General features: G+C 44.2%; 1 protein-coding gene across 8 annotated transcripts in view; it reads right to left on the bottom strand.

Moving 5' to 3' along the window:
- Positions 1-381: 381 nt before the first annotated feature.
- arhgap45b (Rho GTPase activating protein 45b) overlaps positions 382-12,410 on the bottom strand; it is a 31,320-nt gene continuing 19,291 nt past the window's right edge. For 2 of the 8 annotated variants that reach the window (XR_014536388.1, XR_014536391.1), the window contains exons 9-24: positions 9,195-9,305; positions 8,754-8,834; positions 7,752-7,919; positions 7,524-7,661; positions 6,814-7,004; positions 6,288-6,409; positions 5,666-5,764; positions 5,468-5,569; positions 5,148-5,311; positions 4,755-4,943; positions 4,410-4,547; positions 3,944-4,182; positions 3,624-3,861; positions 3,184-3,286; positions 2,074-3,095; positions 382-2,021 (exon numbers count right to left, since the gene is read on the bottom strand). Coding sequence is in view for 4 of the 8 variants with exons in the window: in XM_083559037.1 (XP_083415163.1) it covers positions 2,809-3,095; positions 3,184-3,286; positions 3,624-3,861; positions 3,944-4,182; positions 4,410-4,547; positions 4,755-4,943; positions 5,148-5,311; positions 5,468-5,569; positions 5,666-5,764; positions 6,288-6,409; positions 6,814-7,004; positions 7,524-7,661; positions 7,752-7,919; positions 8,754-8,834; positions 9,195-9,305 (2,370 nt within the window). In the remaining 4 variants the exon portion in view is untranslated. Of the gene's footprint in view, positions 3,096-3,183; positions 3,287-3,623; positions 3,862-3,943; positions 4,183-4,409; positions 4,548-4,754; positions 4,944-5,147; positions 5,312-5,467; positions 5,570-5,665; positions 5,765-6,287; positions 6,410-6,813; positions 7,005-7,523; positions 7,662-7,751; positions 7,920-8,753; positions 8,835-9,194; positions 9,306-12,410 lie in introns of all 8 variants that reach the window. The other 6 variants (XR_014536389.1, XR_014536390.1, XM_083559037.1 and 3 more) reach the window with 3 other exon arrangements.

Here is a 12,410-nt window from a genome sequence, read left to right as displayed (position 1 = left end):
GACTTACTTTTAATGTTTGTCATAATGCTTGCCTTCTTAAATGGGCTCCAGCTGGTAACACATAATACATTACCATTAAATTGAAACCCCCAAGCAGGCAAAATGAACAAAAAACAACACAGTGGATTCACGATTATTATAATAACAAATGCAGAAAGAAACAACACCATCATCATCCATGCAATGAGCAGATTGTAAGTGAACTTCAGCTTTGGGCAGCTTTTAACCTGCTTTGATTATGAGTAAATTTGCAGCTTCCAAAGAAAAGCACAGGTAGAGCTGATCGCATTTCCGCTGTTTTTATACTAAAACGCAGTAAATTATAAGGAACAGATGACTGCAGAAAAATTTTTACATTGGAAGATAATCCACTTTTCATAGTAAATGTTAAGGCTGTAAATGTTATTTTTAAATAACATATTCAGAGGAATTAAGTACATTTTATATTTTTTTAAACAGTGGTTTGCTAATAACTCTGCTTCTGTTATTCAATGCCATGCCTAATCTTGTGTGTCAGAAAAAAAATGTTGAGAAATCAATGATTTTTTTTTACATATAATTCATAATGTATAAACTCTATCTTCGTAAAACTGCATTAGAACAATGGCCACTGTTCAAAGCACTAAAAACACTACACAAATAAAACATTAAACTAAAAAAAAAACAGAACCACATGCTCTTATCAATCTCATCAGTCGATATCATACAGCACTCAGTGTGTTCAGTCGTATATAAGATGTTGAATATTTGGAGGAAATGCTCAGGCAGGTGTGTCCATGTGTCAGCGGAGCAGAAGATCTTACTGAGGCTTGACATTTACATTTCTAATAACATAGAAAAGAGTGTGTTCTGTTGAAGAGCAGTGAGTGATGCTTCACACACACACACACACACACACACACACACACACACACTCACACTCCTGAATAAGCTCTAAACAGGTGGTAAGGAGTTTTTAGAGAAACTACAGCAACACTGTGAGTGTGGTGGAGGTTGGGAGTCAGAACGCTGCATTTACGCCGGCTTATAAAAAAATTGCTATGGTTTCTGTGACTTGACAACATCTGTCTATCACGGTTTACCAGCACAAACAAAACAAACACTGTGAAGGAGAGTGTGCTGTTCATGAAAACATTGAAAGACATGTTGCTGGTGCACACTGACACAATAAACAACCATGAACCTGAAATAGTCAATTATCCATAATGTCATCATTATTAAACCTGCTGTTCTTCTACTTACTGATTAATGGGGAATGAACCCTCACCTGATCTCTGAAGAGAGTGATGCAGCAGCGCTTTAGTCTGTTCATCTGTGCTGCTCTTCATACTGTCAATGCCATCGTTCTTATCATGTTGTAACTCAGTGTCATCAAGCTGCACTGCAATTCTTTACCAGCAGAGAGCGCTCCAAGAGGAAATAATGAGACCTTGTATCCTTTTTCCTCATGACATCAGAGACACACAACCTCTCACAACTTCTCATTTAATATCGTTCAGGGTTGATTTTTCTTCATTTTTTTACCGTCAGTTTTTGGTAAAATTATTTTGACTGAGAGTGCAGGAGCCTCTAAACACTATTTAATCTCTAATTAATCTCTGATCAATGTTTGTTGTGGAAAATCCCACTTCACTGAGTTGCTTCACTTCCTGCTATAAAAACATTAAAACATAAAGCACTAGAAGTGAGTTGGAGCAGCTGTAGTCGCGTCGCGTCGCCTCGCAAAGCTGGTAAAAAGTGCGGTCTTATTCATTATAGATTCTTTTGCAGCTACAAGCAGTATACATTTCAGACTTGTGAAGAAAAAGCAGCACGGAAATGTGTCAAGCTTGTTAGCAAAACAGACATTTTGTAGACATTGCGTAAGAACATCTGCCATCCTCTGAAGTTCCTGGTCTGCAGAAAAGTGCTGATTTTCAAGCAGAGTACAGGAATTTATCTGTTGTGCTTAAAGTCCCTGAAAAAGTTCCTACAGTGCAAGCAAACCTCTTTAATAAATGGGTTAGTCTTAACACTCTGTCCTGGTCATTAACACCGTGTCCTGCTAATAAACACTGTGTCCTGGTGATTAACACTGTGTCCTGGTCATTAACACTGTGTCCTGGTGATTAACACTCTGTTCTGGTAATTAACACTGTGTCCTGGTGATTAACACTCTGTCCTGGTAATTAACACTGTGTCCTGGTGATTAACACTCTGTTCTGGTGATTAAAACTGTGTCCTGCTAATTAACACTGTGTTCTAGTCATTAACACTGTGTCCTGGTGATTAACATGGAGTCCTAGTCATTAACACTGTGTCCTGGTAATTAACACTGTGTCCTGGTGATTAACACTCTGTCATGGTAATTAACACTGTGTCCTGGTGATTAACACTGTGTCCTGGTGATTAACACTCTGTCCTGGTAATTAACACTGTGTCCTGGTGATTAACACTCTGTCATGGTAATTAACACTGTGTCCTGGTGATTAACACTGTGTCCTGGTGATTAACACTCTGTCCTGGTAATTAACACTGTGTCCTGGTGATTAACACTCTGTCCTGGTAATTAACACTGTGTCCTGGTGATTAACACTCTGTTCTGGTGATTAAAACTGTGTCCTGCTAATTGACACTGTGTTCTGGTGATTAACACTGTGTTCTGGTGATTAACACGGTGTAGTAGTCATTAACACGGTGTAGTAGTCATTAACACTGTGTCCTGGTGATTAACACTGTGTCCTGGTGATTAACACTCTGTCCTAGTCATTAACACTGTGTCCTGGTGATTAACACTCTGTTCTGGTGATTTACACTGTGTACTGGTGATTAACACTGTGGCTCATTGTTAGACTGGTTGATGGTGAGCTCTGCGAATGAACTCGTGGGTGGTTCATCTGGACTCTCAAGCTCTGGAGGTTCGCTCTCAGGCAGTGCAGGAGGTTGGTTGTCGGAAGCTGAGTGATTCTGGACCTCCGTTGTGGGAGGGGTTACTTCTGGATCCTCATTATTGTTTGGGGAGCAGAGCTGTTCATCTGTACCCCCTCGTTCCTCCTCAGGTTCTGAGTCAGAGTCCAGACTGTGCTCCAGGGACCCCAAGGTGCCTATAGAGCCTTCTAATGGAAAGAGGAAGGAAAAACACCTCAGTAGAGGAACATGAGTATTTGGAATAATGTGAAATTCAGTAGTCCTAAAATACCACACCTCTTCCCTCATTTATCTTGTCTGCCTCAGCTCCTTCATGTTCTTCCGTTCGATCTGCTTCATCATCATTTGTACCTGAGTCCTCCCCATCAACACTGCTCTGCTGCACAGGAACATTACAAAACCTCATGTTAGTTTTAACTGAAGGTCAGTGAGGCTTTAATCTTTGGTTTATTTTAGAGGTGCAAATCAGGAGAAATGCATCAATCATCTATAAACTGAGAAGCAAATCCAAATTTTTACACAGAAACTGAAACCACACTGGTAGACCTCCAGAACAAGTACTTAATTCTGAACAAGCTTTTCTATTCTATAGTAGTCATAATAAATACATTTTACCTATTTTATCATTTAAATATATACAATACCACTTTTTTATTTATTTTAGTTAGAGATGTGACTGGAGATTAGTTAAATATGTGACTGGGGTGTCTACACACCTGCTGCAGGGGTGAGGAGCAGACCATACTGATACCACCTGGGCGATTAGACTCAGAGGGGAAGATAGTGGGGTAAAACACAATGAGTGTCTCCACGATGCGAGCCTGATAGGGGTAATCCACCAGGGAAGACAGGGACACTGTGGCCCCTGAGGGCCGGGGCCTCATCAGTGAGGGCCCAAACACAATGCCCAAGTTACTGGGGCTCATCTTATTGTCCTCTTCCAGCTCGGCAATCCTACAGAGTAAATCATATCATTTAAAAAATTTTAAAAACAAAAGTAAACCATTAACGTTTTAGAGGATTTAGTGAGCGGTACCTGCGGAGATGGCGTGCGATGTAGCGCAGTGTGGTCATGTTCACTTTGGGCAGCTCACTGAGAAGCTCCTTCAGTCTGTGCACCAGGTTTAGGAGTTCAGGGTTTGTCTCTGCACCCAGATCAACCAGATCAGGCCCTTTCCCAGGCTCAGCCCCCTCAGGTCCCACCAGGGTCAGGGTTTCCTTTGCGAGGCCCATCAGACTGTTATAGAGGCGGAACGGCATGATGGGCTCTGGAAGCTGGAAGTACAATAAGAAAATTCCAGTTTGAATACGTTCTAATCTTTGCCTTAAATAAAACACCAGTCATATGTAGTACAGTTTGTCCAGTATGTGACAGTATTTATGTCATTACATTTTAAATGTAAGGTCTTTATTATAAAGCTCAATAAATCATCAGCTTACACGACACCATTCGTTCACTCACATCTGGATCTAACAGTGTAATAAAAGATAACTTAAATCACCTGTCTCAGGTAGAGCTTGAGAACATTGCTGATGTCATGTGGAGAGGATTGTGACAACTCCACAAGCTCTTTTCCATTTTCAAATGCCTGGCACAATTTCTCCACCCTGGTTTTTACCCCGTTCACCCGGTAGATGCCCTTAGGGAAAAAATAGAAAGGTGCTGAAGTGGAGATCAATCAGGGCACTTCTGTAGCCCTCATTCAAACTATAACAAAAGCCCCATCACAGGCATGTTTAAGTTCAAGTTTATTTCCATAGGGCTTTTCACAGTAGAAATGGTCTCAAAGCGGCTTTACAGAACTGAAGAATTAAAGTGCATTTATCCCTTCTGCATGTGGCCTCACCTTCATCCTAAGCGCTCTTCTCTCGATCTCACACGTGCACTTTTTGATGATGAACGGAATCCCATCAGAACTGCTGCAGGACAAATGGGAAAATTCCTGTCCAAAGAGCTGGAGGCGGCCCTGCAGCTTCTTATGTCCACACTGGATGGCCAGAGTCTCCAAACAGCGTTTATGACAAGCCAAGAAACACTGCAACATGTCAGAAAAAGAAAAAGAATAGATTTTTTTACGAGTCTCCATTAACTGCAGACTCTGAGATTTCTTATTACCAATATATTTAAACATAACCTTTTTTGATATGGAAACATCTTCACTTTCAAAGTAATGAGCACTGATGCAGCCACGCATGCTGTACCTAGGAACATCTGCTCAGGTGAGAAACATTGTACTCACCTCCTCACATTCTGCCCCCTGGAAGTACACATAGCTGTCACACTGCCGGCATTTTGCTGGAGAGCGCAGTTTGCGCAGGCGGTGAGTCTGCGCAGCTTTGGATAAACCCAAGCTCTTAAATGGTCCTGTTGGCACAACGATTTCAGGCTCGATGCCATTAATATCTACAAGGAAAATGGACAGGTGGTAAGGAAGTATACTGTAGATACAACTCATACCAAACACTCATCTGACACCGACTCTCTGACTTAATAATCAGTCAGGAATCCCTCTATAAAAATCCATGTGTATATTACAGTTCTCATGTTATTGATTCTTACTGGAGGATTCAAAGTTCACCATAGCCCCATCTTTTTCATCTGCATCCTCATTTGATGACATGGTTCCTGTGGATGATGTCCGAGCTATTTTGCTGATGTCACCTACAATGTGATCATGAAAACACAATCAGTCTCAAAACTCAGTAAACAAAAGCAGTGTGTTTCAAAAAGTGTCAAAAATCAGAAACAAGTGTGTACCTGCGCTGTTTGTGGGAGATCCGAGGTCATTTCCTCCCAACACAATGTCTGTATCACTCACAGTAGAGCCCCAGGATTTGTGAGTCATATGACCTCGTGCTGGGGAAGTGAACAATTATAACAGATCATACATTATGTGTGTATAAAGTGAGATCATTTCAGTTGAGTGATTTCAGGGACTGCACGAGGTTCTGTAATTTATGTCTGTGTCTGAATAAAGTCTGTATAAAATTCATATTTTATAATCCTATAATCCAGTACAAATCATCCAAACTTATTTTGAACACTCTTTTGAACAATAAAATAGACCATGTGTTTATAAAGCACAAGAATTTAACTAGAAGGTGAATCTGATATGACGTGTTTGCTGAAGGCCACTGCATCAGATTTACTTCGTTATAGAAACAGAATCAGTGGTGAAGGCTGAGGAGTAACACTATTTTGTGTTCACTAATGAATAAAAATAGTCATGGCACATTTTCACCCTGAGGATGGACAGACACTATAACCAGTAACATCCACACTATATTTGATCATTAACATTTCTTTGTTTATTACGTGTATGTGAGACACAGTGAAATGAATAATCCAGGAAGAACACTTCCTTAATATCTCTACATACCTTTGCTCTGCTCGTCTTTCTGAGCAGTGGCAGGATCGGCCGTCTCTCCGGCTGTGACCGTCCCTTCTGTGCTGCTCGGTGTATCGGTGTTGGAGCTGTCACTGCGTATTCGAGCTGCCTGCCTACAGACACAAACAAAAACACCAAACATATAATAAATCTTCTCCACCACTTCACACGCTGAAAAAGGTCCAGTCTAGTCCTCTATTTTCATTATTTGTACACTTTATTTCACTTTATTTAAAAAAAATAACATAAAAAATAGTGTATGTAGAAACCTACATACTTCTCATATACATTCCTGTAATTTATAGGATTTAAAGTATTAGGAATCTTCTAAATAAGAGCAAAAAAATTTTGTCAAAGAATGTAGATTTGAATAGATTATATCTTATATATATTTTATGCAATGTATTTTGTGTGTCCTTGTTTTTATTAGGTAGGATTAGCGTATGAAAAGCTGAACTATGCTTTCAGAGAAAAAAAGTTTTATTTTCTTTATACTGAAACCCTGTGTGACACATACTGGCTGCTGGAAGCACAGTAGGGTTCGAAGGTGTAATTGAGCTCAGGCTCCTCGCTCATCTGCAGCTCTTTGACATGGGTGGCGTATTGCTGTCCTGGATCGTACAGTTTACTGCTCTCACACAGAGTCTGGTAGTGCACGGGCAGCCCCACAGTCTGCATGTGCATGATCTGGTAGTAGGAAATAGTGGCCTTTGAGAAAAAAACAAGAGAAATTCTATCAGAAGGATTGTAGCAGTAAGCTGTCAGATTGGCTGTCTGAGGAAAAATTGTATTATCTGTTAAATATACAAAAGCGAGAGATAGCGATAGAGAAAGAGATAGAAAATACGAGAGGAAGAGAGGTAAAGTGAAACACAGAATATTTGTCTGACTGTTGGTGTTATCTCCTAGTGCTGTTTTTTTAATATTTTTAAAGTGCTCATTTTCTTCTCCACTTATTATAATTACAGAATTCACCATATTATTCACCAAATTAAGCCACACACACAAATACATTATAAATGATTGAGTGCTCAGAAAGACTCTGCGGTAAATGTACAAATCTGCTATATCATAACTAGTTTTGTTTTGTTTGAAACATTTTGTATTTTTTTTTTATATTGAAAGTGCTAATTATTACGATCTTGTCCAGAGACACCACACACACACACACACACACACACACACACACACACACACACACACACACACACACAGGTGGACACTTACAGAGCGGAGTGTCTGGTCACTCTGCCTAATGACCTCCTGGATCTGTCTCAGAACTGTAACCTTTGTGTGTTCCAGCTCCTGCTGCTGCTGTGTGGCATCTGCAACACACACTCTATACGTGGCCTCAGCTTCCTCGGCCTAACGTGTGGGAGATGGAGATACAGACAAGGTGTTGTTTTAAACTTCTGCATTGAAACTACTGTATAAATTGACAATAACGACCCTGACCTTATTACGAGCCTCTTCCTCTAGTCGCTTTTTTTTGTCCACCGCTTTGGTTGTGGAACTACTGCACTCCTCCTCGGCTCTGCTAGCTGCCGTCTTGGCCTTCTCGTATTCCTCACAGCGAGTGATGTAGACCTGCTTAGCTCGCCGCAAATTAGCCTCCGACTCCAACTGCAGAAACGTGAACCCAAGTCAAGTGGCTTTTATTATCACTTCAGCCCTGGATACAGTCAGTACAGTGAGACCTCACAACATTCCTCCAGGACCAATGTGCTACTCAACAACCTAACACAAGATGACCCAGAAATAACAGAACAAATAGAGTGACCCACTTTGAAGTACTATCATATAAAGATTTATGAAATAATAACAGAGTCAGAGAATTTATTCAGGCACCAACCGCATTGCTGCTGCAGGTACACCTGCTGCTATCACAACAACAGTTCACAGTTTGTGTATATTTGTCTCACTCCTGTGATGCTCCAAGACGCTGGAGAAATGTTTATTTTTTTCTAATGGATGCAGTCTACATAGATGAAGGATAATTATAAAACAATTTGACTTAAATTGAGAAATGGCTCTGATCATTTTTCTGACTTTTCTTAGATATCAGAACATGAGAGTGGATGAGGGACGATTCTGTAAATGTCCTCGAGTGGCCCAGCCAGTACTGTACTGAGTACTGAGTAAAGTGTCCGAATACTTATGAAAATATTGGATATTTTAGTGTTTTATTTAATACATTTATAGACATTTTTAGAATTAGGAGGTGGAGCTGGAGGTAGCAGAGCTGAAGATGTTGAAATGTTTATTGGGAGTGATGAGGATGGACAGGAGTAGATATTAGTTCATTAGAGGGACAGCGCATGTAGGAAGTTTTGGAGACAAGGTGAGGAAGGTGTGATTGTGATGGATGCATGGGAGGGACATAGGGGTATATCAGTAGGGGAATGCTGAGGATTGAGACACCAGGAAGAAGGAAAAGAGGAAGCCACCGGTTCTTACCAGTTTTCTCTTAGCTTTGAGCCACTGTTCCTTCAGCTCTTTGCGTTTCTTCTCATGCTCCTGTTTACGTAGCATCAAAGGCTGGAAGCAGAACAGTGTAAACAATTCTCAAAATTAGCAACACAATAAGTCACTACATGTGCAAATATACAACAACAGACTAAAACCCACAAAAAATTAACATTTTTAATTTTACCAGCGTCTCCTCTTTTTTTAATTATAGTTGTAAAGGTTTATGTTAAATATAGTTAATGATAGAGGAATTAAAAAAAGACATAACGACTACATGTCTGTTCATGGAGAAGGTTTTAAACCTGATGGTATAAATACAGAGAGAGGAGTTGCGCTCTGGTTTACCATACATTTTATAAAAAAATAAAATAAAATAAAATAATTTATAATGATTTAATAATCAGCAGCTGTAATGTCTCAGTTGTGTACCTGTATGAAGGTCTGGCATTGTAGGGTATTTGCAGCCTGCTGTATTGTTGAGCTCTGCTCCAAGTCCTGTTCCAGTGCCAGAGAGTATATGGAGAAGAAAGGCATGTGTGGCTGGAAGAAGAAAAGACAAGTAATACACTTACTTAGCACAGCACACCACACCACAGCATAGTAGAGCACACCACACCACACCACACCACAGCACAGCATAGTAGAGCACACCACACCACACCACACCACACCACACCACACCACACCACACCACAGCATAGTAGAGCACACCACACCACACCACACCACAGCACAGCATAGTAGACCACACCACACCACACCACACCACACCACACCACACCACAGCACAGCATAGTAGAGCACACCACACCACACCACACCACACCACACCACACCACACCACAGCACAGCATAGTAGACCACACCACACCACACCACACCACACCACACCACACCACACCACAGCACAGCATAGTAGACCACACCACACCACACCACACCACAGCACAGCATAGTAGACCACACCACACCACACCACACCACACCACACCACACCACAGCACAGCATAGTAGAGCACACCACACCACACCACACCACAGCACAGCATAGTAGACCACACCACACCACACCACACCACACCACACCACAGCACAGCATAGTAGAGCACACCACACCACACCACACCACACCACACCACAGCACAGTAGAGCACACCACACCACAGCATAGTAGAGCACACCACACCACACCACACCACAGCACAGCATAGTAGACCACACCACACCACACCACACCACACCACACCACAGCACAGCATAGTAGACCACACCACACCACACCACACCACACCACACCACAGCACAGCATAGTAGACCACACCACACCACACCACACCACACCACAGCACAGCATAGTAGAGCACACCACACCACACCACACCACACCACACCACAGCACAGCATAGTAGAGCACACCACACCACACCACACCACACCACACCACAGCATAGTAGAGCACACCACACCACACCACAGCACAGCACAGCATAGTAGAGCACACCACACCACACCACACCACAGCACAGTAGAGCACACCACACCACAGCATAGTAGAGCACACCACACCACACCACAGCACAGTAGAGCACACCACACCACAGCACACCACACCACACCACAGCATAGTAGAGCACACCACACCACACCACACCACACCACACCACAGCATAGTAGAGCACACCACACCACACCACACCACACCACAGCACAGCACAGCATAGTAGAGCACACCACACCACACCACACCACAGCACAGTAGAGCACACCACACCACAGCATAGTAGAGCACACCACACCACACCACACCACACCACACCACAGCACAGTAGAGCACACCACACCACACCACACCACACCACACCACACCACACCACAGCATAGTAGAGCACACCACACCACACCACACCACAGCACAGCATAGTAGAGCACACCACACCACACCACACCACACCACAGCACAGTAGAGCACACCACACCACAGCACACCACAGCACACCACAGCATAGTAGAGCACACCACACCACACCACACCACAGCACAGTAGAGCACACCACAGCACAGTAGAGCACACCACACCACACCACACCACAGCACACCACACCACAGCACAGTAGAGCACACCACACCACACCACACCACAGCACACCACAGCACAGCACAGCACAGTAGAGCACACCACACCACACCACACCACAGCACACCACACCACAGCACAGTAGAGCACACCACACCACACCACACCACACCACACCACAGCACAGCATAGTAGAGAACACCACACCACACCACACCACACCACACCACAGCACAGTAGAGCACAGCACACCACAGCACACCACAGCACACCACAGCATAGTAGAGCACACCACACCACACCACACCACACCACAGCATAGTAGAGCACACCACACCACACCACACCACACCACAGCACAGTAGAGCACACCACACCACACCACACCACACCACAGCACAGCACAGCACAGTAGAGCACACCACACCACACCACACCACAGCACAGTAGAGCACACCACACCACACCACAGCACAGTAGAGCACACCACACCACACCACAGCACAGCACAGTAGAGCACACCACACCACACCACACCACAGCACAGCACAGTAGAGCACACCACACCACACCACACCACAGCACAGTAGAGCACACCACACCACACCACACCACAGCACAGTAGAGCACACCACACCACACCACACCACAGCACACCACACCACAGCACAGTAGAGCACACCACACCACACCACACCACACCACAGCACACCACAGCACAGCACAGCACAGTAGAGCACACCACACCACACCACACCACAGCACAGTAGAGCACACCACAGCACAGTAGAGCACACCACACCACACCACACCACACCACAGCACACCACACCACAGCACAGTAGAGCACACCACACCACACCACACCACACCACAGCACACCACAGCACAGCACAGCACAGTAGAGCACACCACACCACACCACACCACAGCACACCACACCACAGCACAGTAGAGCACACCACACCACACCACACCACACCACACCACAGCACAGCACAGCACAGTAGAGCACACCACACCACACCACACCCCACCACAGCACAGTAGAGCACACCACACCACACCACACCACACCACACCACAGCACAGTAGAGCACACCACACCACACCACACCACAGCACACCACAGCACAGCACAGCACAGTAGAGCACACCACACCACACCACACCACACCACAGCACAGTAGAGCACACCACACCACACCACACCACAGCACAGCACAGTAGAGCACACCACACCACACCACAGCACACCACAGCACAGCACAGTAGAGCACACCACACCACACCACACCACACCACAGCACAGCATAGTAGAGCACACCACACCACACCACAGAAACAGAACACCACAGCATAGAAGAGCACACCACACCACACCACATCACAGTAGAGCACACCACACCACATCACAGTAGAGCACACCACACCACAACACAGCACAGTAGAGCACACCACACCACACCACACCACATCACAGTAGAGCACACCACACCACACCACATCACAGTAGAGCACACCACACCACACCACACCACATCACAGTAGAGCACACCACACCACACCAC

The sequence above is a fragment of the Silurus aristotelis genome, assembly GCF_946808225.1.
Source record: "Silurus aristotelis genome assembly, chromosome: 13".
Classification (NCBI taxonomy): Eukaryota; Metazoa; Chordata; class Actinopteri; order Siluriformes; family Siluridae; genus Silurus; species Silurus aristotelis.
Note: the sequence above shows the minus strand (reverse complement) of the source record. Positions and strands in the feature narration are given on the sequence as shown.